This window comes from Rhipicephalus sanguineus, chromosome 10, assembly GCF_013339695.2.
Source record: "Rhipicephalus sanguineus isolate Rsan-2018 chromosome 10, BIME_Rsan_1.4, whole genome shotgun sequence".
In the NCBI taxonomy this organism is placed as follows: domain Eukaryota; kingdom Metazoa; phylum Arthropoda; class Arachnida; order Ixodida; family Ixodidae; genus Rhipicephalus; species Rhipicephalus sanguineus.
Genome location: NC_051185.1, coordinates 128,537,936 through 128,565,549, shown reverse-complemented (window position 1 = coordinate 128,565,549; position 27,614 = coordinate 128,537,936). Strand labels below are relative to the sequence as shown.

At 47.2% G+C, this 27,614-nt stretch overlaps 1 protein-coding gene across 1 annotated transcript in view; it reads right to left on the bottom strand.

Annotated features, from left to right (window-relative positions):
- The window catches only part of LOC119406731 (uncharacterized), an 80,000-nt gene that overhangs the window by 17,229 nt on the left and 35,157 nt on the right, over nt 1-27,614 (bottom strand). The window contains exons 3-4 of the mRNA XM_037673463.2: nt 10,788-10,859; nt 3,214-3,337 (exon numbers count right to left, since the gene is read on the bottom strand). Coding sequence (XP_037529391.1) covers nt 3,214-3,337; nt 10,788-10,859 — 196 coding nt within the window. The remainder of the gene's footprint in view (nt 1-3,213; nt 3,338-10,787; nt 10,860-27,614) is intronic.

Sequence of the window (27,614 nt, the reverse complement as noted above, 5' to 3'; positions counted from 1 at the left end):
AAGTCCTGGGGATCTTTGTTGTCGCACCGCTGCCCAAGCATTCTTATCGAGCACTATACATAGTGCATCCATCGAAATTTTCCGCTCACGCAGAACGCCCTTTTCGCTCACAACCAACGCCGCCGACACCGACGCCGCATTCTCTACGACACGGGCTCTTTACACTGTCGCGGTAATTACGTCACCGTCAGTGTCTGAATGCACATAAAAGCACTATCCAATTCATAATCACGACATTTGAAACCAGTCTCCTTAAGATATGAAACGCTACCGCCCTGCAACCGCATAGTTATCGTCCAGTTCCTAGTAACAGATGAACACACTTTCTTGAAGAAACACGAGACAAACGAAATTGAAGTGATGATTCTAACTATTCACACTGCTGCTGTGGCAGCAATTGTCGAGAGCTGAAAGAAATATTAACGTCTGTGGCTTTGTTTGTCGGCATTTGTTTCGCTTTTACAGAGAAGCTGTATAGTTCATAGGTAAAACAGCGCAAACGAAGCAATGCACAAGGAAGACACGGGACAGAGTGGTGACTTCAACTAACGGTTTATTCTTCGGTGAGCTTGCCTATTTATGGAAAAAAGTCACAGTTTCGCCATAACGACGAAGCAATGAATGCGATTGCAATAAATTGGAATGTAACGCGAAGAACGGAAAGCAGCTCGAAATTGCCAGCGCGTCGCTCGAGCCCAAAGGACACCCGAAAAGAACGCACACAGGACGAGCGCGAACTATCATGCGTCACAGCTCGACACTGGAAGCGCACTGCTCAAACATAAAGCAGGACGCACGAAACGAACGAACAGGTACACACAGGACGAGCGCGAACTGTCCCAGTTGTTACTTATTTCTGTTTGAACAGCGTGCTCCTTTCGCAAACGTGAAAAGAGCGAAGCGACCTTCGTACGCTCTGTGACTTCAGCGCGGACATCGCGGAGGAAGCACAAGACATACAACCCCCCGCTACCCCCCCCCCCACCAGCCGCCCCCTTCTTTCCTGGAAATAAGCGCACGAAGGCGACCACGCCCTGTAGGTCGAAGAGCAACGGCGTTCGCAGGAACGAGGAGACGATTTTTAAAGCGCGCCACGCGTGCACATCGCGCCATCTATGTGGTAACTAAGAAAGCATGCTGATGTAAGTGGTGTACATAAATAGCTCGCCGTTAGCGGGCTCAAAGACGGTGCTGTTGTGGCCTAACCGTCTAACGCCGCGCACTGGAAAGCGGGAGGTCACCCGTTCGATTCGGCGCGTCGGAAAGTTTTTCTGAATTAATTTTTCTTTGTGGCTTTGATATATATATATATATATATATATATATATATGTAGACAGACATATACATATACGGTGCATGACGGCGGCGACGACAAAAATCAGCCGAAACTGTCCATATAATTGCTATCGCAATAAAACATCAATATCAGACGAGATATCGCCCCCCAAAAATGCATAGAACTTGGAAGCTTTCTTGATTTAGCTTTGCTTTTTGCCGACGAACACGTTTGCTGGGCATTCCTGCCACGCGCCGTTACTTCCTTTTAAATCGGTTCATTCCAAACTGCTTAAGAGAGCCATCGTTCAGTCATCCTTGTCCCGTGTGCTAAAAAAGTCGTGCGCCCATAGATTAGAAAGCAGTCTCGGGGCCCATGTAGAACGCCTCACCAAGGGCTGGATTTCCTACGCCTCTTCTGTCAGCAGTGGCTGGAAGCCTATTGCTGAAGTTAAAGAAACCTAGGAATTCCGAGGCCAAATCCCCAGTGAAGGAGAAGAGGAATGTGTCCGTCATACCGTGTTGCCACATGATTTCTCGCGACCTGAAAAATTTGGGTGATCGCGCAGGTGTTCGAGTGGCTTTTCCGTGCCCCAAAAACTGTCTGGGGTGTGCACGGCAGTAAACGCTGCTGGACTTGCACCCAGATGCACGACGAGACGCAGTTCACGAGTCGTCGAATGCGTGGATGAAGTGGTATACTCCGTTGGGCTGAGCTGTGGGAAAAGATATATCGGCCAGACGGGCCTCAATTTGAGTCTGAAGGAGCGCCACGTGGCGAGACTGCTGTCGGGGCATTTTGGAATGTGGTTGTAACCCTATCTTTGAGTGAACTTCTGTTGTGCACAGACGCCGGGATAAGACGGCGCGTGATGTAATTCAAGCTCGTGAAATTGACATGGCAGGTTCCTTGCGCATAAGCGCTGCTTCGATCCTATTAACAGAAAAATAACGTTAACTCTTGTCATCACGTTGGGGATGACTGTAATGTTCTGGATAGGATGACGCAGTGGCGCAAGTGTTTGCTCGGACACTCCGTTTCAAGGCTGCAGATGCTAAATTTAATAGACGCTCTCGACGCCGCTCCTCGTATGCGTAAGTGAAGTTAGAATGCTATTAACCATTTCAAGGGTGCATACTCTAAATTTAATATGGGTTCTTCTCAAGAGTCCGCTGTACAAGTTCAACAACATTCGCTTCAACCTTTGAACGTCTCCTGGACGAAGGGGAGCTAGACGTAGACGAGGTTGACAGGCTGTCGACGTAGACGACTTGGATGACCCAAAGCAATGCGTCATTGCTATGAACGCGTCGAGTCAAACGGTTGTGTACGATGAAGCATGCATGGCCAGTCTGGAAAATCAGACGCACTTCTTGGCCATCACTGCCGATAAAGGCCAGACGCCAATCTCATTCTTTACGATTCTAATGCCGAAGACCATTCAAGCGATGTCGCAATGGTGATAGTTCTGGGTGTCGTTTACAGCGTCGCTGTCCAACCATCGTCACAGTGTGGATTGCAGCCATAACTTTCTCAGCTCGAATTCTCGCAAGAAAACTTGTCGCAATGAAATTGCATCTTGTAACAATAAGTTACCGCTAGTATGCTCACAAAAACAGAAATCGACCATGCTTAACTTTTGAATAGTTGACGTCAATAAAACGAGCTCTACAGTCTGAATTGTGTCTGTCTTATGCGCAGGGCCGGGTGCGGTCTGGTGCGGATGGGTCAGTGCAAGACATGTCCGGGATCATGCCCAGCCCAGTTCAGTAAAATACCCCATGAAGCGCTTTAATTTGTCGTTCAGTTGCAACCACATTTACGTGCCGAAGGTATACTCACAGCCCCTTCTCTCAGAATACCCTCAGCGGCAGTCATGTTGTATTGCTAAAAAGGAAAAAAAAGCAAGGGATTCACTGTAGCATTCTTAACGTACCTGCACCAAAACAGTAGTGATTTACACATTCTCCGTTATTCCAGCTGTCTCTCACCGGATTCAACTTGAATGACAAGACAGACATGTCTACGACACATTTCGGCATCTTCTCCCTAAAGGCCTCCTGAAATGAATGAAAGTGTTTGACAATTCTAAGACGTTTCAATCAGTAAAAGAACATACTAGTATATATGGAGTGTTTGAGTCCTGCAGGCTCTAATACTTCTATAAAATTGACGTTCACTTATTGCAAGATGTTTGAGATGCTGCTATTAATAAAGAACACCTTCAAAGACAATCTAAGTGTCCAGAAATGAGAGTGACTGATGCTAGAACAGTTAAATACGGTGATTGCGCTTCATTTAAGTTCGTTTAGACTAGGTTATTAAGATCCGTGAGATCCAAGTACCACACTTCATACACATACCTTCTACTCAAGTCAAACGTGTTTCGATTTCAGACACATATGATATGCGTTTTCTCGCAGTTAGCTTGAGACAGCATTTGCTGATGTCAGCCTGTGGGAAGTCTTTTAAATACTTCGTGTCGGGAAAAGCGGTTCATGTTATCAACAAGCAACATTTGTCATTGATTGAAAGATACACACTTTCAAGGAATAAAGGGAACGAAAGAACAAATTTTTAGGCCTTAGCCACTGGTGCATAGCGCTCTAATGCACTGCAACATGACATGCACAATTTTGCTTATCGTTGGGAAATGTTTATTCGGAAATGACAATTAGAACAAAAAACGTTGCAACCAAGCGATGTTTCCACAAAAGCAGTGTGAACGATTTTACATCCAGAGCACAATCTCGCAAAGACACCGACATTTACAGCTTACACCGTGAGGTATGCCTACTGAAATTTAAACTTTGCAACGGAACTTGTGTTGTTTCTTTCCACAAATCTTTAGCCCCACGGATTCTTCACGCATTTAACAATTCGTTCGACTATCGGCTTTAACGGAAAGCAAAGATCAAAGCCAGCACAATAAAGTGTGTTACACACATGTGAAGGGAAGGTCACTGTTTAATTTCGGCATTTGCAATCTCCACAGATACTTCAACTGAGATAAAATGAAAAGTACTTATTTAATAAATCATTCTCAATAGCGATGTGCGATAAGAAATGTTTTCTTGATCTGGATGAGCGTAAACCTTTTTAATTGCGATTTGAGACGACTAAGACACAAAGAAAATTTTAGTTTAGCTACGTTATAACAGCTGTTGTAATAAGGAAGCCATATAAATCGCCTTTCGTCTATATTATGCATTGATCTGCGTAGTTATTAAAACTCATAGAAACCCAATCTTTCATAGTTTCTTGCGTTGCTTTCAGGAACGCATCACCTGCTCATGAACAAATACTAGACAAAGTATTGATCAGTATGAAGCTTCCTGCCACTTCTTGGTGTCTGCTAGATGCAGATTCTCCGGTATATTACAATACGAATGCTAATCTCATCAGCGAAATCAGCTAAACTTGTTAATGTTTGGGCTAGTTGGTTGTGCAGAGGTGTCTGAGACATCACAAGGAATCAAACGACAAACACAACCGGCTATTTATGACCGGACTAGGGTCGGGTCACTTCTAGAGCACCAGCATGCCGGGTCGAGCAGTCTCATAGACGAAATAACTTGTTTTAAATCAGAACAAAAGCACCGCAAACAGGAGAGATAAGTTTCCTTGTGCTGGTCGTTTATTCGTTTATTAGTACCTGAAGGGTACCGAGGGACATTACATGAGGGGTGGGCAAGAAAACATAATAGATAAAAAGAAAGCAAAAAGCAAAAACAGCACCAACAATAACAACAAAAAAAAAGAACGACAGCAGTAGATCACATTTACAAGAATAAAATATGGCTTTTTACTGCAGTTTTAAATTGGGCAAACTGAGATGACATGGCGATGTGGGCGGGAAGGTCGTTCCAGTCTTGCGCAGTCTGCAGGAAAAATGACTTCTGGAAGGTCTTTGTTTTAGAACGTACGGGATAGACGGCGTTGGGGTGAGAATGGCGCGATGCCTGATGTGCAGGTCTGATGAATGCATTGCCTGGTGGCAAGGAATGGAAGAACTTATTATACAGGCATAAACGTGAAACTTTACGGCGAGTGACAAGATGAGGAAGGTAAAGTTGAGATTTGACTGCTGACACACTTATGTTTGTCGAGTAATTCGCGATAATGAATCTGAAAGCACGGTTCTGGATGGATTCGAGCATAGTAGAAAGGTTAGCTTGATGAGGATCAAAAATGGCATTAGCATACTCAAGTTTAGGCCTTACGAGTGTTTTATAAGCTATTAGTTTAGTAGAAGAAGGTGCCGAGGCAAGGTTGCGACGAAGGTATCCGAGAACTCGATTAGCAGAGTTAGTAATGCGTATGATGTGTTGTGACCATGGTAAATCAGATGAGATATGAACACCTAAGTATTTGGTAGTGTTAGCAGCGGCTACGGGGTAATTGTGGAGAGTGTAAGTGTTAGCGATGTAGTCTTTACGTCGATGAAAAGTCATTACAAAAGTTTTGTTAATATTTAGGGACATTAACCAGTCTTTACACCATTCCTGTATAGTGTTAAGATATGTCTGTAAAACTGAAGAATGTAAGATATTAGTTACAGGGTGATATAGCACGCAATCATCAGCAAATAATCTAATGTTAGAGTTGATGTTACATGGCAAGTCGTTAATGTAAATTGAAAAGAGGAGGGGGCCTAGTACCGTACCTTGTGGAACGCCAGAGTGAACACGAGAGCAGGGAGATTTGCAGGAGTTAGCAACAACAAACTGCTTGCGATGGGTTAGGAATTCGCGAATCCAGTTGAGCACAGAGGGGTCTAAGTTAAGGCATGAAAGTTTAAGCAGCAAGTGACGATGGGAAACCTTATCAAATGCTTTTTTGAAATCAAGAAATATGGCATCAACGGGGATATTATTATCAAGGTGCGAGTGAATTTCATGCAGAAAGAGGGCTAGTTGAGTTTCACAAGAATAACCGGGACGAAAACCATGCTGATTGGGACGGAAAAAATTGTTAGCAGACAAAAAACGCGCTACTTCAGAGTACACGATATGCTCCATTATTTTGCAACAGACACTGGTGATAGATATAGGACGGTAATTGTTAGGAGACGACCGACTACCTTTCTTGAAGACAGGGACGACCTTCCCGATCCGCCAGTCCTCTGGTATGGAACCTGTATCTAGTGATATCTGAAATATTAGCGATAATATAACACTGGTTACATGTTTAGTGTTTCTGAGCACCTTGGTATTGATACCGTCAGTTCCAGCAGCTGACGAATTTTTTAAGTTGTCGATGACAACTTTAAGTTGTCGTAAGAGTTCAGATATGCGAATCGCCAACTGGCCCCGAAATTTAGTTGCTGATATACTCCGACAAAGCGTGCACCCGTGCGCGCCACGGCGACGCCACATCCGCAAAGCACAGCCCTCTATATTGCCACGCGCGCTTCTTTTTGTCATTTTTATGTAACTAGTCCGTTCCGCGCGTAGCCGCCGCCTTGCGCAAGCTGCGCTCTGATGTCTGGGAACCTTCCAGATTATTTTACAATCTTCTTATAGGCTTGAACGCGCAAACGCGAACAGTTGAGATTATTCTCGAACTAACGCGGCGACCAGCGATAACGCTCGAATGTTCGATGCCGCATGTATAAATGCCGACACGCCATAGTGCAGGGAAGATTATCGATGGCTGACGCTCTGTTCGCCGCTATCAGCATACAGCGTGCCTTGCTTGCAGTTTGACTTTCCGTTTCCCGGCCACAAGCTCGGCCAAATAAAGAGTTACACATTTCCAAGTTCTATTGTAGTCTTCTTCACCGTCACGAGTACGTGGCATCTGGGGGAGGTGCTCGTTCGTCCATGTTCCGGACGCCCACACGGAGTCGCGATCCAAGTCCAAGTAGTCAAGAGGAGGAACCTAAAGACATCCCGGACCATCGAACTAGCCCCGGCAGCTAGGACTCTAGCCAGAGTATGGACCCCTTCCAGGCCACCCAACGCTGTGACCTCGACTGCAACGATGACCACCCCAGTAGCCCCTACATCGATCCGAATACGTCTGCCCCGGGAGCCACCAATCTTCCACGGGTCATCGCTAGAAGGTCCTGAGAGCTGGCTGGAAAGGAACAACCGGGTCGCCGTTTTCAAGAATTGGACAAAGTGAAGACAAACTACGACACGTTTATTTCGCCCTATAAGACACCGCGCGGACACAGCTCGAGAACAGAGAAGCCACGCTGACGACCTGGGACGTTTTCGCGCCACATTCTGGCACTTTCCACAGCGTGGTCCGCAAGGAAAGAGCGGAAACCCTGTTGGAGATCCGTGCACAGCTCACGAACGAAAGCGTCGGGATGTACACCGAAAAAATGACCCAATTGTTCGGGCACGCCGACCCCGCTCTCTGGGGAGTCAAGCAAGAACTCAGCCGGACTGGTACGCAACCCGCCCAAGACAGTCACGGAGTTCATTTCGGAGGCCACAACGATTGAAAAGGCCCTAGAAACGCGTACGAGGCAATACAACCGCGGCATGCCGACGACGAACTACGGGGAAGCACATGCGCTGGGCTCCGACGACCTGCGTGAGACGATAAGGGCAGTCATGCGCGAAGAGCTGCGAAAGCTATTTCCTGGATCGCAACCTCAGGTGCATTCCATAGCCGACGTCGTTCGCAAGGAACTTCAGCATTCGCTGGGAGTTGCTGCACCGCCGCAACCTGAGCCGGAAGCCATGAGCTATATTGCCGTTGCATGCCATGCTGTCGGCACTCCGCGCAATCACCAAAGCCCCTGGCCGTTGCAGTTCTATCGCCAGACACCGACGCCGCCTCCTACGCCATCCGGCCCGCCTGCAGGCCAACGCTACGTCCTCCGAAAGACTGACGTTTGGCGTGCACCCGACAACCACCCGCTCTGCTCCCACTGCAGGGATGCCGGCCACACCTACCGCCGCTGCCGGTAATTATACATGGCGCTACGCGGTATCGCCGTCAACTCGCCATGTCCACAGCGGGGTGAACCACCTCACGACATCGGTGACTACCTCGCAGGAGCGCAGTGGATACCCCGACAACCTTCCCGATCAACGTCGCCAGCCCGCTACATGTCACCGCAGCGCCACCAGTACACCGGTCCTACTCGGGGCCATTCCGCAAGCCCATATCCGGAAAACTAAGGGCAGCAACCGATGGAGGTGCGGTTGCTCTTTGACGAAATACCGAAGATGCTCCGCCGACGACGACAACGCCGCGACGAAACCTTCAAAACACGACGCGAACCAGACAGACTCCTGACGACGAAACCTCGCGCACCGAAGATCTGACGACGCGACATGGAAGCAGCGGAACAAACCGACGCAGCCGTGATCCGACGCCACGACCTAACCGCAACACAAGACGACGAACTAGCGACCTCGACGTTCTTATCGACGGCCACAGCGTCACAGCTCTTGTCAATACTGGAGCCGACTATTCCATCGTCAGTGGGTCGTTCGCCGTGAAGTTGAAGAAAGCTAAGAGTACTTGGGAGGGCCCCGAAATCCGTGCCGCTGGAGGCCATCTAATAACGCCATCTGGAGTCTGCACAGCAAGAGTCACAATCAATGATCGCACGTATCCTGCGAGCTTCGTAGTCTTGCAACATTGCTCCAGGGATGCCACACTTGGCATGGGCTTCTTAAATCATTATGGCGCCGTCATCGACCTAAAAATCAAGTCGATAACCTTATCGTCGGACAAAGCGACACCGCCGGATACGAACCCACGTCAACATGCCCTGAACGTGCTCGAGAATCAAAAGAATCAAGTCACCATTCCACCTATACCCAGCGTCATAATTCCGGTCGGCACCGCAAAGGCTGAAGACATCGAAGGTGTCATCGAGAGCTATCAGCGTTTGCTCCTACACCGTGACATTTGCGTCGCAAAAGGCATTGCTCGGTTGCATGAAGGCAAAGCAAGCATGATGCTAGCGAACTTCAGCCAAGAATACAGACACCTGAGCAGGGGCACGACGATTGCATACATCGAAGAAATCTTGGCCGTAAGCGATGCGCTTGCATTTTCAGTTCTGACGAAGCTACAACGACGACCCTAATACCTGAGCCACCCTTCGACGTAAACCCGAGTCTTCCCGCTCGCCTACAGTACAGCTTCGATGCCTTCTGCAGTGATATAGGGACTGTTTCTCGTCGTCATCGCGGGTCCGACAAACGCCCCTTGCTAAGCACTGCATCATAACATAAAAAATGCTCGGCCACTCTGTCAGAGTCTCTTCCAGGTTTCGACACGGTAATGGGAGGCCGTTAAGAAATATGTCGACGAAATGCTACGCGACGACATCATACAGCCGCCAGAGTCCGTGGGCGTTTCCTGTGGTGTTAGTGAACAAGAAGGATGGATCACTGCGTTTCTGCGTCGAATATCGTCGCCTGAACAAAATCACAAAGAAGGATGTGTACCCTCTCCCACGGATAGACGACGCCCTAGATCGACTCCACAACGCGAGGGACGTTTCGTCGATGGATCTCAAGACCGGCTACTGGCAAATCGTAGTCAACGAGAGAGACCGAGAAAAGACTGCCTTTATGACACCGGACGGACCGTTCGAGATCAAGATCATGCCTTTTCGTGTTTGCTCGGCACCTGCGACTTTCCAACGCGTTAGGGATACAGTGCTGGCTGCCTTGAAGTGGCAGACGTGCCTTGTGTCGTTGTGTTCGCTCAGACACAACGACGTCGTTGTGTTTGCCTCAGACTTCGACGAACACCTCCAGAGCCTTGGAGCCGCACTTTAAGCAATCAAGAACTCCGGACTCACCCTGAAGCAGACTGATAATCTCGTATGCTTATCGCTTTAAAAAAGTTGCCTGACACTTGGCCTAATACCTTAATACGTATTCTACTTGCGTTTATTGCTACAATCACGTATTGTGCTATATAAACAGTTTCAAGAGCTTGATGCTATGCTTCAGCTCTCTATGTGGAACCAATGTTTAGTTGGTAAGTTTATGCTGGGGAGCTTGGCTTACCGCTCACCACCTACAATGTGTGCTGTGCTTGTGGCCAGAGTATCGGTATTTATAACCTACTAGTAATGTGTAGCAGTACCACTCAGAACCAGTGTCTCAAATGTTGTACAAGTGTGAAGGCTACCTCGCAAAAGCAGCCCGAAATGCTGAGAGCTTGTCGTAGGAACATGTCATATTTCAGTCCGCAATTGTTCTCAATGCTTTTCGAAAGGCAAACACATTCGTAGGCATTTTCTCTTAATACCTGTGCTTTACATTTCTTTAAGGGGCAGTCTTAAGATGACCAGAATTATCGCACGGAACAGGTCACTTCTATTTTCAACGCCCATGTTTACAAATCGCCTTCGCTTTCACCTGCGCCAAATTGAGCAGTGAGGTGCTTAGTAGGGCGGATGACTGCAAATATGATGTTACTCTCTAACTGCATCAAAACAGGAATTATAAATCAGCGGCTATGAGAGAACGCTTGGATTGTTACAGTGACACCGCGAGGCATATGTCTGTGCTTACGTACCTTGTCCGACACTTTGATGTCGGCGTACTTGGCGTGACACATTCGAAATCCCATGCATATCTTGACTGCCGCCTACCAAAAGAAGTCATAAAAATTCATCGGTACGCAAACAGATTCATAACAGCAGTGCTGTAGATATATATGGTGAATCGTTCCACTATACCGTGAGAACCTCATGAGTGGAAAATGAATGTATTCGGAAGGATTACTGTAGGTGTTTATATTGTTCTCTTTGAAAGGTTTGGGTTTACTCTAAACTGAGCTGTTGGACGGATAGTCCTTCTTACACAAACGGTATATTTCGCGCATTAACGCATAATACTATATTTAAGACATACGCAACTTTTTTATTGAAATAAGAAATAAATAAAGGAGTTGTTTTCGCCACTGCTTGGCGACGGCTACCCATTTCACTTGGTTGTTACGATACAAAAAATTAAGAAACAGAAATGATACAGTCCTACTTTTGGTAAGTTCAAAAGTTCTCGTTTGAACAGGGCACACGTACAATCGCAGTGCACGCTTTCATTGTAGTCCACTCAATATTATTCACAAATATTAGCACCTGCAAAAAACTTGGACCCCTTTCTTGCATATAAAACAGGACAGCCGTAAACATTCCGTTTCTTTCATATTTTAATGGTGAAAGGCTTTCGCTTCGCCAGCCAAATCATAGGACCATATACTTTGATCTGATGCATTGCTGACTACGAGTTTAATAATGTGTATAGCGATCCTTCCTTCTAATACTAGTAAACTCTCGTGTGAGTCCCTTGAGGCGAGCGGTACTTCTTAACGGTTTTACTGGTGCTCAATAAAAAGGCCGTGCGGTGCGAGTAGTGCTGAAAAAGAGTAATTGTTGCCACACCATTAACTGAGAATGATAAAGCAGATTGAATTAATTTATTACCGTATTCCACGTGAATGCTGATTCATTTTGCTGTGAGTGAACAGCAAGTACCACATGCCCACTAGCACTAATGGCAAAAAAAGAAAAAAAAACCCCTCCAGCCACGCACTATTGCCCAGGACAAACAAACAAAATGTAACAAACTGCATAGCCTTTGAGCTGCCTTTGCTGATAAAGGCTGCGATTGTCGGAACCTGAAGAGAGCTCAGTTTGTCGTTTCTGCCCCCTATCACTACCTATTTATGCGTTACAGCTGTAAATGCCACCTTTAAGGTTCTGTAACTCTGAAGCTGTGTCATTTGTACAAGTCAGTCATTTCTAGTCTTGTGCTACTAACTGCAAGTCGCCTAACGAAGACGGCCACATAGAACACAGGCATTAGAGTGAGTTTATCATAAAAATATTAATTTACGAAGGGCATTTTTTGATAAAGTAGCTTTGATAAACGGGTGACGAAAGCAAAGAAGGCAACCGCCCGAGCGCAAGCTGTTGTCACCTTCGTCTGTCGTTTAACGCACATCATTATTTTCAAGCAACACAACACGCGTACAAAGCTACGAGCCGTCTTCTCATCACTCCTGAAGATAGGCGCGTCACCGCGAGTGACCACGCCTGTTCGGTGGTAGTGCGCATTTCCTGCCAAAAGCGTTCAGCTTTCCGGCCTCCAGTTCCTATCGGCATGATCCTCGCGCGTGAAGGAGGCGGCCGGCTCGTTTCATGCTTGCTTGAGCCACGTTCGTTAGCAACACTCGCACGCTTTCGATCGCACATAGAACATCTACGACGCGCGGTGCGATGTTATCCGGTTGGACTTGGCAACACCACTACACCGGCGACGACGGCAAGAAATCGCCTAGAGTGTTCATGTAATCGCTCTTGCCACAAAAACATACTCACATGACACGCGGATGCACGCGAAGTAGTAACTCGGCGTATACATGAAGCCACTCGGGCAGATGTGTGTCACACAAACGTATTAAGCAGGTACCATAGCGTTTCCTACAATTACCTAGAGGGAACTCTGGCGCTGCGATCTTTAAGCCACCATGGGAATGATGGGTAGTACACGGATTTGCCCTAATCTTCGTGCTTACGGCTTCGAACGCACTTGTGGCTTTGTTAATTGCTGTGTTTTGGCGTTCGTTTCGGATAGAAGAATAGACCGTTGTGAACTTCGCTACGAGATTTGAATTGGTGAGTATAAAAATGTTAAAGTGAGGAAGTGGAACTGCTGACTTTTGCTGAACTTGGTTTTGCGACAAAGCGGATGCGGGCGACGCGGAGCCAAATGGAGCCGAAAGAACGAAGTTTAGAAAAATCCGTGTACTACCCATCATTTCTACGCCGGCTGGAGCGCCATGCGTTGCAGATCTCGTAGACACTATAGCATCAGAGGTCCCTCTAGTAAATATTGTAGGAAACTCTATGGCAGCTGCTCGTTGTATCTCGATGTCAAAAAGACGGAGCCAGTGATTACAACGTAGAATATCTTTTCTCAGTGTAGCCTAGAAAAATAAATTACGTTTCTTCTTCTTTTATTTACATGCCCGAACGCGCGTGTTGTGAAACAAGGGCGCGCACTGGCATCGCTCAGAGTTGTCCGCTAGCTGACCTGACCCACGCACGTTGCTGCCGTTCACGCAGCTCCCAGATGAACCAACGTAACTTTGTTGACAGGATGTTGGTCGTATAACCAACCCAGTTAACGCTAGCAGTAAAATGTGGGGACACACACGCTTTCTCGAAAAGACCTGCGCTTTGTCGATGACGACTACGCATATACATGTGACCTTGTCTGGTCTTGAAGATAGCGAAGCTAATCCCACATTTCAAGGCTGTTCTTTTTAGCTTATACGGCACCATGACTAGCCACTTATCTATGCATGTTGTGAGGCGTTTTTCCTGCGGCTACTTGAACTTTGGAGGCTCTGAGGGATGAAAACAGCGCTGTGCTTCGGTAATCATGCCTTGTTCAGCCCTTCAACCTGTTCTTAGAAGCTGGTTGCGAGCTGATGCGCGCACGACTAAATTATATAGAAGAGCGCAGGCAATGAGCAGTCATGTCACGCTTGGTGACCCTAAAGTGTGCCCAATTTAATGTAAGATCCCGTTTCCCGAGCGTGGCTGGTACATCCAGCTTCTGTGTTCGGCGAAAACAAGTTAAACATCACGAAGCTGCCGGCGATTATCACCAGGAAGCTGATATGTGAAATTAAGTGCTGGCGCGCAGTGTTCGAACAAATTAATGTCACTGTCTAGAAGTACGTGACTCTCAGCAGGACGACCCCTTGCGAAAAGGAACAGGATACCAATCAACATACCTTAAAATTTTCACCAGTTGGTCGAATTTGTCAATATGCGAAGATACGCGCACATCACCGTTGCCAAAAAGCAAGTTGCGTATTAGTGACGCAGGACATGAGCCAAAAGGAGCGTTACTAATATGTACTAAGGTATCGCCATGAAAGATCATAAAAGTGACAGAGAGTTAAAAGCTGAGAATTTCAAGAAACTTCTCTCGTTGCATAAGAGCGAGGAGTTAATAAAGGACACAAGGCAAAATTTTTGAATGAAATTTCTTAGAGCTCGCTTCGATTTTGGGATATAATGCGACAAATGACATTTTATAGTAGTAGTAATAATAATAATAATAATAATAATAATAATAATAATAATAATAATAATAATAATAATAATAATAATAATAATAATAATAATAATAATAATAATTATTATTATTATTATTATTATTATGTGTTCAGTAGCACTGATAGTTGGGCGAGTTGGTAAGGCTTCATGATTATGAAACTGCGCAACGAAAAAAGACACGCAACACTGACGATGAAGAAGACACGAAGACAAGCGCCGGATCCTCACCTAATCTTTATTCACTTCGACACGCACTTTTTTTTTTACCCACACGTGGTCCCACGGAGCATGGAAAGCACGGAGGAAACAAGAGATATAAAATATGCCTATACAAATACAGAATTTCTGTTTTCTGCAGGGCGATAGATGGAACGTTGATACATGAATTCTTGTTATTATGTATATGGTTATCTCGCGAGTTTTTTTTCATAATTCCTCGAGATTATGTTAGTTTTGCTAAAATGAGGAGCGCACCGACACTCCTTGCAATGCGCAGCTAAATGCGATAGTCCCTCAGCACCAGTGCTTGCCTCGTGTTCTTTTAACCTAACGTTGACGCATCTTGTGGTCTGCCCTACGTATCACACGACAAGGGGTGCTTGTAAGCTGCCCCTGTCAGTGGCTGGGCTTCTGTGTTTCACACCACATCCAACTTCTTCCTCCCGTTCTTCTCTTTTGCTTTCTTGCTGACGCGTGCGCAAATTCCGGCATCCGGCACTTGTCTTCGTATCTTCTTCATCGTCAGTGTTGCGTGTCCTGCCGTTGCGCCGTTTATATATAGGAGGGAACAGGCTGACAACTGCCACCTAAAGGGGCACAACACATGCCAGCTTCTTCGGGAAGGAGGAACATAGAGGAAAGAAAAAAAATTGGAGGACGCTTGAGCTTCGCCTTCAAGAGTAGAACGCGGTAGCTTAATCGGGCCCCCTTGCGCATCGCCTTCTCAATTGCTAGCCTAGCTTCTGTTCTCGGTGCATGCCTCAACCGTGCCGTAAGGAAACGTGCGCGTAACATTGGCGGCTTTAAAGTATTCTAGAATGCCTACTGCAAGTGTAGTTGTTAAGTGCCCACCACGCCGTAATTACTCCTTTTGCGAATCAGCGAAGTGCTCACTGCGCGCCCGTAAGGCAACACGTGATCCTACGCAGCTGTTTGCATTGTTGATGCTTTTGCTAATGATGATGATGAAATATGTCTGAGCACTTTGTAATGGGTGGGCCTTTAATAAAACACCCTCTCGTAGCGTATACACGTATTTCGCAAGTTGTGTTTTCCTTCGTTATTCATATGCTGTATGTATATATATATATATATCTATGTGTATACTACGCGCATGCATATCTGTACATAACTGCACATTGTACATTTTAACGTACTTGAATTGGTTAGTATATTTCCTTGCATTTTTTTTCCACTTTTTTTTCTTCTTGTAAAACCTTGTAAAACTAGTGTACCTGCGCCCGTAGTGAATGCACTACGGTATCAATGTGTAATTGTGAGCAACTATTAATATGCATTTTTTTTTCACTTTTATCAAGTGCTGTACCCTGTCGTTTCACCGCCGATGGGTGGCTGGGGCTTTGTCAAGCTGTCATTGGACAGCTTTTTTCCCGGCCACCTTTTTTCACCGTAAATGTTCTTGTTTTTGGTGAAAATAAAGTTCTTTGATTGATTGATTGATTGATTGATTGATTGAATTCACATGTTTTGACGCCTGGCGCGATTCTACGCTTCTGTCACGCAATATTACTTGTGTAGACGCCTGGGCGTTGTTTGCGTGATAATTTTGCGTATTCACAAGTAAAGAGAAACAAAGGCACGTCTACAATACGAACTTGTATATTTTAAGCAAAAACATTGCGAGGCGAACGAGGCAGCAGCGACGAGGCGACTGCCGTAGCTTGGACGCGGCCGCTGTGTTTCCAACGCACGTGCTTGGCGCGTAAACAGACACGATCGGCCAAGGTCAGGGATGCGCTGGCTGTAACTCGAGTTCACCGGACGCATTCGGCGCCAGCACAGTAAACACTACACGGCGTCAACGTGGACTTCGACCCCGCAGGGGCGTCTGCGCGAGCAGGCGTTTGGTGTGTAGCGACACCACGGACCCGAGCTAACGGGGCGGCTTCGACCCCTCCCACGCCTAGCCGTGCGTGGCTTTGCCGTGTCCGGGGAAAAGGGGATCCTGGGGGTTGAGCCGACGCCGGGTGTTTGGACCGTTAAGTCCCCCCGGCAGAGGCAACACACCCCTTTGTCCCCGGCTTCACGTAGACGGCACCCCTGGGCTGACCCACCCAGGGAAATCGGCAGTCGCCTTTTCCTTTCTCTCTCTGCCCTCACATCTTCGTCTTTTCTCCCACTTTTAATCCTTCCTGTCTTCTCACTTCTATTTACTTCCGTTTTCCTGGCGGCGAGGGTTAACCTTGTGTGTGTGCCCTCTCTTCGGCACATTATATTTGGTTACAGTGGCTGTGTACAGCTGGCGTTGGCATGCCTTATATACATCTAAGTGCTGTCGCGTCCCCATGTTGGGCTCCATGGTGGGCGGCTGGCATAGCTGCCGAATTGACACATAATTTATGGCTTCCGCTTCCTTCCCTCGACTGCATGATCGTCCTCCTCTCACAAAGAGAGGGCGCACCGAAGACACCTTTTTTCAGAAACCAAATCAAAACTTCCCATGATTCCACATCATCCATTGCGAAAACCTTGAAAAGAATGCAAGAACGATTTCTCCTTTTGTTGTCTCAAGATGCCTCACCGATACACTCGGTCACGGTTATAAGGTGACAAGAATGGCTAGTGGTGACCTTCTGCTTGAAATTCAAAACAAGACACAGTTCGAAAATCTCTCCAAACTCGTTTCTTTTGCAACGACACCTCTTTCTGTCACGCCGCACCGTTCCCTTAACAGCTCCCGAGGTGTAGTGTCCGACCAAGACCTACTCGACTTGACAGAAACTGAGCTCCCCGAAGGCTGGAGTGAACAGCACGTGATAAATGTACAGCGGATCAAAATTAGGCGCGATGATAAAGCAATCCTCACAAAACACCATATCCTCACTTTTGGCACAAGCACACTACCAGAACATATCGAAACAGGATACCTGAAACTAAAGGTCAGATCGTACATACCGAACCCGCGGCGTTGCTTCAAGTGCCAGCGCTTCGGTCACGGCTCCCAGACTTGCGGTGGCCGTCAAACCTGTGCCAAGTGCAGCTCACACGAACACCCTACTGACAACTGTGCTGAAACTCCCCACTGTGCAAACTGCAATGCCGCACACGCAGCGTACTCTCGCACGTGTCCTTCATGGAAAAAGAAAAAAGAAAAAATCACACTCAACATCTCTTTTTTCTCTTTCTCTAAACATCTCTTTCTCTAAAAGAGAAAACATCTCTTTTAGGGAGGTGCGCCAACGCCTTTCTTTCGCACTTGGTCAGTCGTACGCGGACGTGGCACGCAAGGGGGCAGTGCCACAAAGGTTCGCGGCGACCGCACGTACCACGCACAGTGGACTGGTGGTAGCGCCATCCTCCCCTCAGCGGAAGCAGCCCGTGCTGCTCCGCAACCAAAGGGCAGGCAGGCCTCCGGATCTGCAGGCCCAGGGCCTTCTGCTCAGGCAGAGAGCCCTAAAATTCTGACACCCGTGCGCGTCACACGCGAACGGGCATCCAGCGTCTCTACCGAGGCGATGGACACAATGGCAAGCCCAACGGCGTCTCAGGCGCCGAAGTAACGGCGTAGCTCGTTGGAGCGCGCCAAAAAAGAAAAAGCCCGCATCACAGGGCCTGGAAAGAGCTCTGTCACTTAAGGCAATAGTTCTTTCAGTACACACAGCACTAATTTAAACTCAAAATGGATACAGAAATTACACAATGGAACGTCAGAGGTCTTCTGACGCTCCATGAAGAAACCTCGAAGATATCCAAGAGCTGCTACATAAACACTCACCAAAAGTGTTGTGTGTACAAGAAGCACACTTAAAATCCCAAAACACGAATTTTCTACACCAATATGTCATATTCCGAAAGGACCGGGATGATGCGGTGGCGTCATCTGGTGGCGTAGCCGTTATAGTTAACCAAGGTATCGCATGCACCCACTTACCAATCCAAACGTCCCTTGAGGCAGTGGCTGTTCGAGCCATTCTCTTCAACAAACTGATTACAGTCTGCTCACTGTACATACCCCCGCACTACCAGCTCCAAAAATACGAATTCGAGTCCTTAACAGATCAACTTCCAGAACCATTTCTGGCCCTTGGGGACTTAAATGCACACAGCAGTCTATGGGGTGACTCTCGCTCCGATGCGCGAGGTCGCCTGATTGAACAGTTCCTTCTCTCTTCTGGCGCATGCCTCTTGAATAAAAAACAACCAACATATAGCCTTGCAAATAGAACATTCTCGTCCATAGACTTCAGCATAACATCTCCATCACTTCTGCCCCTACTTAAATGGAAAGTTATCAATAATCCTTACGCAAGTGATCGCTTTCCAATACTTCTGAACACACCAATAACAAATGAATGTCACCCTCAGGTTCCAAAATGGCAGGTTGAGAAAGCCGATTGGGAACAGTTTCAGAAAGTTACACTCTTAAGTTGGATGGACATGTCTTCCTTAAGCACAGATGCAGCTGTAGAGTACTTTACTGCCTTTTTGATTGATGCTGCAACTAAGTGTATACCACAAACAAGTGCACTGCCCGGCAAACGACGTGTGCCGCGGTGGAACACTGAGTGTCGAGATGCGCGCAAAAAACAAAACAAAGCATGGCGGCTGCTTCGCGACTCTCCGACAGCCGAGAATCTGGACAGTTTCAAGAACATTAAGTCCCGAGGCAGGAGAACGCGCCGACAAGCAAGAAGGAAAAGTTGGCAGAACTTTTTATCGGGCATCAATTCTTATACACAGGAGGCTAAAGTTTGGACCATGGTTACTAGGGTAGCAGGACGACAAGCATATTCACTCCCTCTAGTAAACACAGGAGGCGACAGCTTGGAAGACCAGGCGAACTTCCTCGGCGCACACTTCGAACAGGTATCCAGCTCGTCGCACTATACTGAAGCTTTCCAACGATACAAAACACGAATCGAAAAACAGAAACTAGAGAGCGAATCCACAAAACACGAGGCATACAATGAACCTTTTGCATAGCTGAGCTACAAGCATCGCTCAACTGCTGCAATAAGTCCGCCCCAGGCTCCGACCGTGTGGTATATTGAAACACCTGCCATCTGAAACCAAAAAAAAACCCCTTTCCTTGTACAATGCTGTTTGGCTTTCCGGCGAGATCCCCTCTGCCTGGAAAGAAGCCATTGTTATTCCGATTTGAAAACAAGGCAAGGACCCAGCCTCAGTTTCCAATTACAGGCCTATAGCCCTAACAAGCTGTCTATGCAAGGTTTTCGAAAAGATGACAAACAGGCGACTCCTGCACTTCCTTGAAACAAACTGTCTACTTGAAGCAAGGTGTGTGACCGGGCTAGTTGGTATTCCATATTGACGTGAACAGCGCGTGTAATCACGCTAGTCCGAACAGCGCTAGTCCGAACAGCGCTAGTCCTCGTCGTTTCTTCGTCCTTGTGTATTACACGCGCTGTTCACGTCAATATGTCTACTTGACCCATACCAATGCGGGTTTCGAGAAGGGAGATCCAGGACAGACCAGCTGTTACGTATCGAGGCACAAATTGGTGACGCTTTCGTCCATAGGCAATTCTTTCTCTCTGCGTTCCTCGATATGAAAAAGGCCTACGATACGACATGGTGCTTTGGCATACTTCGAGACCTCTCGCATTTAGGTGTACGGGGTAGGATGTTTACAATAATCAATAGTTACTTGTACAATCGGACATTCCGTGTTCGAGTAGGCAATGTGTTGTCCCGAACATTTGTCCAAGAAACAGGAGTGCCGCAAGGTGGTGTATTGAGTTGTACACTTTTTAATATCAAAATGAACTCCTTGCGACTGTGCATCCCGCGTAACATGTTATATTCTACGTATGTGGATGATTTTCAGGTTGGCTATAAATCTTGTAATCTTGCTATGTGTGAGTGGCAGGTTCAGCCTGGTTTGAACAAGATTTCCAAGTGAGCAGATGAAAACGGCTTCCGGCTAAATCCACAAAAAGCTCGTGCGTCTTATTCTCCAGTAAGAGAGGCATTTATCCTGGTCCAGACATTGACCTGTATGGTCAACGTCTGTCTGTAAATACAGAACATAAATTCCAAGGGCTAATCTTAGACACGTAGCTTACCTTTGTACCACATATGAAGTATATAAAAAAAAACATGGATGATCCCTCTATCATAGGAATCGGTATAACACGAAAGTGAAACGTGTCTTCACAGACGTAGTTGAGCGTTTGTGCGCATTCTTTCGCCCCAAGGGCGATGGAATGAATGCTACAGCAACAAATTGTAATGTCACGCGAAGAACGGCAAGCAGCTCGAAACTTGCAACGCGCTGCTCAAGCAGAAAGGACGCACTGAACGAACATACACAGGATGAGAGCAAACTAACTGTCACATCTGTAAGTTATTTGTGCGTGAGCGCCGCGCTCCTTTCGCTAAAGCAGCCGCTGCAGTGGGCCAAGTGACCTTCGTGCTCTCAACGCCAGACGTACACACCACCGCGATCACGAGATAAGCGCCCGCACAAGCGACCACGCCCTTCAGATGCGGTTGCTCGTCGCAGCGGCGACATTTCGAGAGCGCTCTTCTACGCTCTTCGAGCCCGTCGCGCCATCTCGCCAGTGATAACGAAAACACTGTGACACAGATCTCCGAGTACAGCCGCCCGCAAATGGCGTATATAAATAGCTCGCCGTTAGCATTGCGAAGAACGTATTGTTTCGCGCTGCGCGCTGCGGTACTAGCGGTCGTGAGTTCGATTTCCGGTGGCGGAAATTTTTCTTGTTTTTTTTTCTTTGCCCACTGTTAGTCTTTATATTTTACAACGTTATATCCGTGACGGAAATACGCCAGCGGAGCCGTGGTGGACCCCGGCATAAAACACTTTCGTGTTAAAACAAGTGCATAAAAAAGTCACAGTTTCGCCGCAACGGCGAAGCAATGAATGCGATAGCAATACATTGTAATGTAATGCGAAGAACGGAAAGCAGCGCGTCGCTAGAGCCCAAAGCACGCACGAAACGAACGAACAGGTACACACAAGACGAGCGCGAACTAATTGTCACAGTTGTTACTTATTTCTGTTTGAACAGCGCGCTCCTTTCGCAAACGCGGCCGCTGCAGCGAGTGAAGCGAAGCACCCCACCGGCCGCCCCCTTCTTTCCTCGAGATAAGTGCACGAAAGCGACCACGCCCTGTAGAGCGAAGAGCAACGGCGTTCGCGAGAGCGGGGCGATCTTTAAAGAGCGCCACATGCGCGCACGTCGCGCCATCTATGTGGCCACTAAGAAAGCATGCTGAATTACATGGTGCACGGCCGCTGGATAAAAAGCGCTTTTAAAGACGATAGCCTTTCTTGGGGAACTTAAACGCAGAAATTTTGGTCTGTCTTTCTGTCTGTCTGTCTGTCTGTCTGTCTTTCTGTTAGTCGGCACGTTCCTCGATTCAGCCACTCGGCCAAAGTTGAACCACTTGCCCAAGGGCCAGCCATCGTGAACGGCTGACTAGGTTCATACTTGTGTACATTGTTGATCAAAAAGCAAACATTACGCATATCTGAGGCGCAACATCACTAGGTAAGTATTAGGTGGTGTGTTCCTTTAATAGAAAATACATAGATACGTAATTCTAGAAACCCTAGTTTCTTAAGCTGCGCTGAAAATGCGATTGCGCCGAAACTTGGCTTCCTCCGTGCCCTCTGCACGAGCTCATTGTTGTGTTTCGGTTTTGGTTCAGTATTGCACTGTACGAATGCCATGGGGCGCCGCTCTGGCATTCCTGCTTTACACAGGCGACGTGAATATAAAAGAGGGTGTGGAGAGTACTCGTTGAGTGCGGACGTTTCTTCTGCTTTGGCGCTTCGCGCCAAACCGCGTGTTCGGGATGGCTGGCGTCCCCGCCGGTCTCGTTGGTCACCGCCGGTCTTCGCCTGCTGCTGCGCCGGGACTACCAGCCCGCAACACAGCATTCACGTTTCTCGACGTATTGCCAGATGGCGTTCATATCTCACGCAGCGCCTCTTCTATCGTCTTTAGACGACATTTGCAGCGAAGCACGCAGATACGCGGCCAACTTTTTCATCCAGCGGCCGTGACATGGTGCATATAAATAGCTCGCCGTTAACAGGCTGAAAGACGGTGCTGTCGTGGCCTGACGTCTAACGCGGCGGGCTGCAAAGCGCGAGGTCGCCCGTTCGATTCCGCGCGTCGGAAAGAATTTCTGAATTATTTTTCTTTGTGGCTTTTCTATATATATACATACTTATACATATACGGTGAATGGCGGTGACGGGGACGGACATTTTCCAGCCGAGACTGTCCATATAATTGCTATCGCAATAAAACAATGAATATTCTGAAAGTGTAGTCACGCACTACTTGGGGTAGTGACAGAAAGTGTCTGATGAATCTCTATAGAAGCCTCATACGCGCGAGCTTACTCTGTGACACCAAGCGCCTTGAAGATGCTTGACCCTGTCCATAATCTAGGCATTCGCCTTTCTACGGGCGCTTTTCGTACAAGTCCTGTGGAAAGCCTTTACGTTGAATCAGACGAGTGGTCGTTACACCCTCAGAGGTCCTACCTATCTTTTGTATATTTCCTCAAGGTAAACGCGAACTACGAACACGCGTTGCATTCTACTATAAATGATTTGTCCAGTTCTGTTTGACAACCGTCCTGCGATGAGAAAGCCCTACGCACTTCGTGTGAGGGGCCTAGCTGAAGAAATGGGTGTGCCACTTCTTAAGCACCGTCTGCTGACTCCTGCTGCATACACCCCGCCGTGGCAGTGGAAACTCATAGATTGCGATGTATCCTTCGTGGAAGTTACTAAACACGCGCCTGCTGCACATGTCCATAGACACTTCCTCGAACTCCAACACAAATACATTTTTCCAGAATACTTTACCGATGCCTCAAAGTCTCACACTTCTGTGTCCTGTGCAGCGGTTGGTCCATCCTTTTCAGATGTAGGCGTGCTGCACCCCAATACAAGCATTTTCACAGCTGAAGCATACGCGATATTTGCGGCCATCATACATATTAAAGGATTAAAACTACAAAATGCTGTGATAGACACTGATTTGCCAAGCGTGGTGAGAGCTCTGAAAAGTCTTAAAAAGCACAATAACCCTGTCCTAGTCTCGGTCTACACAATGTTATGCATGATCTACACACTCAAACAGCATGTCGTAGTGCGCGGGGTGCCAGGGCACCGCGATATACAAGGAAACGTGTTGGCGGACCAGCTAGCTGCTTCCGCCCACGAAAACGCTGCCGCTAATACATCCATAGCTGTGCCTACACTTGACTTAAAACCCTTCCTTAACAGAAAGCTCGGAGACCATTCGGAGCGGTCGTGGGACAGGCAAAACTTCATCTCATTAAGCCACATATCGCGTGTTGGCCGCCAGTATCAAAGTCACGCCACACAGAAGTAACGCTTACCAGGATAAGAATAGGACACACACACAGTACACATTCACACCTTCTGTCCGGTGGTGATCCACCCATGTGTGTGAGATGTGGTGAAGCACTAACTGTGCTTCACATTATATTAGAATGTTATAAAATGACCGACAATAATTACCACTTCACCCATCAATATTCGTCGGTAGCGAACCTGTTTTTAGACATCAGTCACTATTCGCGTTTTTTAAAGAAGTCGATAGCTTTCTCTTCATCTACCTAGGTAATCCGTAGCGCAACCTCTGAAAGAGGTTGTTGCTACGAAACACCGCGGGACCACGAGCTGTCACTAAAAGGTAAAGATGGGGCACATTTTCCGGCCCACTGCAATTCCTACGAGTGTGAGCCGTATCTGTATAAAATTCTGGGGAGAAGCAGGGACACCAATGCTGGAGAACTAACTGTTGGAAGCTTTTCATATCAAAGCACGAGGTGCATTAGTGACACTTCATTGTTCATTTCGCAGGCAGAGAGCACGTTCTTGCATTGCAGGTTGTGATTAAGATGTCATCCGATCGTTGTGAGCCTCCCCTTTCGCGCATGTCTATACGTATGTATTGCATTGCACAAAACGTTATCTGTTCGATGTACGCCTTGCTTTCCGCGCGTGCCTTTGCATATATATAGCCCTGCAGTAAATTTGGAATAAACAGTCGAAAGTTTGCGCTCCCCTTAACCCATCCCTTGTTGTTTCTTTGCGCGAAATAGCCACAACCGCGGCTTATGAATGAACCAGTCATGAGCAGTGGGATTTACCCATTTTCATGGCACATAAGAAACAAGGGTAAAAGCGTGCACGGCGGTGGCTCCGGCAACGCTCGCCGTCGGTATTGTAGTATCTGGAGGTGTTCACCGTCCCGACGAGGCGTCTCCAATTTAACCGAATGTCGCGTACGCGCTGGAAGGGCCGTACTAAATTTGAAGTTTATGATAATGTGAGGGTTCGCGGGCCCAGGAACTCAGACGTGCGGAGCCGAGACAGTAGACACAGAAAATTGCTTTATCATTTTGGACGATTCACAACTGACCGACATAAACAAGTGACACAATACACATAAACTTAGCACTGCTGTATTGAAGATGCTGTTTAAGCCTTGGCGCAATACCAATCACGTCCTTTTATGCAAATGTCTAAGCGCGGCACAGCACAGCATGCTCGTGACCCAATGCGAAGTCGTCGTCCCCTCACTCGTATCGTTGCGACGAACACAGGCGCCGGGCAGCACGATGAATTGGCCAAGTCGGATTTGCACGTGGCCACGTCCTGGAGACGGTGAGAATCATGCCTTTGCGGCGAACACAGCGCCGGGCAGCATGATGACCTGGTTGTCTCGGTCTTGCAAGAAGGCACGTCGCAGGTGCTCGTGATGGCTGCCTCTGATATGGTGCCGGCCGCAGTGAGGGACCGTTGCGTCGTCCTTGCAGGCGAGGTGGCGCCCGCATAGCGCGATTGGCCTAGCACACGGGGTTCGAAACCCCAGACGCCTGATCGAACACGGCTGATGATGATGATGTGCCTCTACACATGGCTCATACCCACACTGGGGGGGTACCCAACTTCGTCTTCCTCCTTCTTCACATAGCTGTTTGGCATTCGAAGGTGGTGAAAGCGAAACTGATTCAAGATAACGACAGTTTTCCGATAGGCAGCATAGTGGCACATACTCATGTGATGACGATAGCTTTCTGCATTTTTAGTGGACCAGTGGTGAATAGTGGGATTTGCCCAATTTCTGTGGCACATACCGTTTATGATGATGATAGTTCTCGTGTAGGCCGCACGGCACATACCCGCACGCCGCACAAATTAGGGCTAGCTTAAACAGCTTCGCTGTTAAAAGCACGTAGCCGAGACCCTCTTTCAGAAACGGCTTCTGTGTCGGCCTTTCACAATACAAACGAACTCAGTGTGTTAGCCTCCGCGCTGCTAAGTGTTTGGCGCAGCGAAGTTAGGTTCATCGTATCGCACAGCTGCCGTACTTTTACAGCGTAAGATATTATCAGCTGATAAAACAGCTGATTTTGGTGGCGATGTTGTCCGCCGCGGCACCGCCGGCGGTGTCCGTCGCAGCTATCACGCACGATAAGAAAAGAACAAAAGCGTGGAGGCGGAACCGAAGCCAGGCATTCAACGTGGCAGTCAAGTAGTGTACTACAGAGCTGCGACAGGGCTTCAAACATCGTCAGAAAGAACGCCTATTTGCAGGCATCATGTCGGCCGCGGTATCAGTTGTTAAGAGGTGCAATAGTGCGTAGCAAACAAAGGATTAGAATTGTACTAGCTAGAATTGCATTCAGGGGCGTAACCAGAAATTTTTTTCGGGGGGGGGGGGGGTTCAACCATACTTTATGTATGTTCGTGTGTGCGTTTGTATGTGCGCGTGTATATATACGCAAGCAAAACTGAAAAATTTGGGGGGGGGGGGGTTGAAGCCCCCAACCCCCCCTGGCTACGCCTCTGATTGCATTATATATAATGCATTATTATATATTAAAATTTCGGGGGGGGGTTGAACCCCCACCCCCCCCTGGCTACGCCTCTGATTTCATTATATATAATCCTAGGGCTCTTGAAGCCTTACTAGTTATTGCATCAACATGAGCATTTCATTAGAGGTTGTGTGTAAGATGGACGCCTAAGTATTTTAATGTGGACACGTTTTCAACTACCATATTGTTAATCATGTAAGAATGTAGCTCGGGGTTGGTAGTTCTCGTAAATTGAATGTATTTCGTTTTTGAGACATTAACTTCCATTTGCCATTGATAGCACCAGCGGGTGATTTGGTTAGTCAGACTACAGTGCACTGACATTAGTAGGGTTAGTAATTTGTCTGTAAATGACACAATCGTCTTCAAAAAGTCTGATTGGGGATGACAGGTGGTTACCTATATCGTTGACGTAAATTAAGAATAAGATTGGCCCGAGCACGATACCTTGCGGAACACCTGATTTTACCTTTACTAATGGAGAGAAAGTATTATTAACAAACATAGACGGGTGGCGATCAGACAAGAATTTAACAATCCAATTAGAGATCTTGGGGTTGATGTTCAGGGCTTTGAGTTTCATATTTAGGCGGTTATGGGGGTCCTTGTCAAAGGCTTTGGCAAAGTCTATAAATAGAGCATCAATGACTGCTTTATTGTGTATGGCTTCGTGAATATCGGTTATTAGTTCAAACAGTTGAGTTTCGCATGAACGGCCACGCTGAAAACCATGCTGACTTGGTAAGAAGAAGTTGTTAGTGGTCAGATATGTCATAATTGCAGATGTTATAATGTGCTCTAAAAGTTTACACGGTATGCTTGTTAGGGAAATTGGTCTATAGTTACAAAGCATAGAGGGGTCACCTGATTTAAAAATAGGAGTGATGTGGGCAATTTTCCAGGCATCTGGTACGCTTCCGTTATCAATTGATTGCTGAAAAACAGCAGCTAGAATGTGAGAAATAACAGGCTTTGTTATCTTTAGCATTTTGGTGCAGATGCCGTCCGGGCCGGGGGCCGAATTATTTGGGAGCCTTTCAATAGCGCGTTCAATACCTTGGTACGAAATATTTAAATCGTCCATGACCGACTCGAGAGTCGTGAAGCTAAGGTCCAACGGAATGGGATGTTCATCTGTGAATACAGAACCAAAAAATTAATTTAGT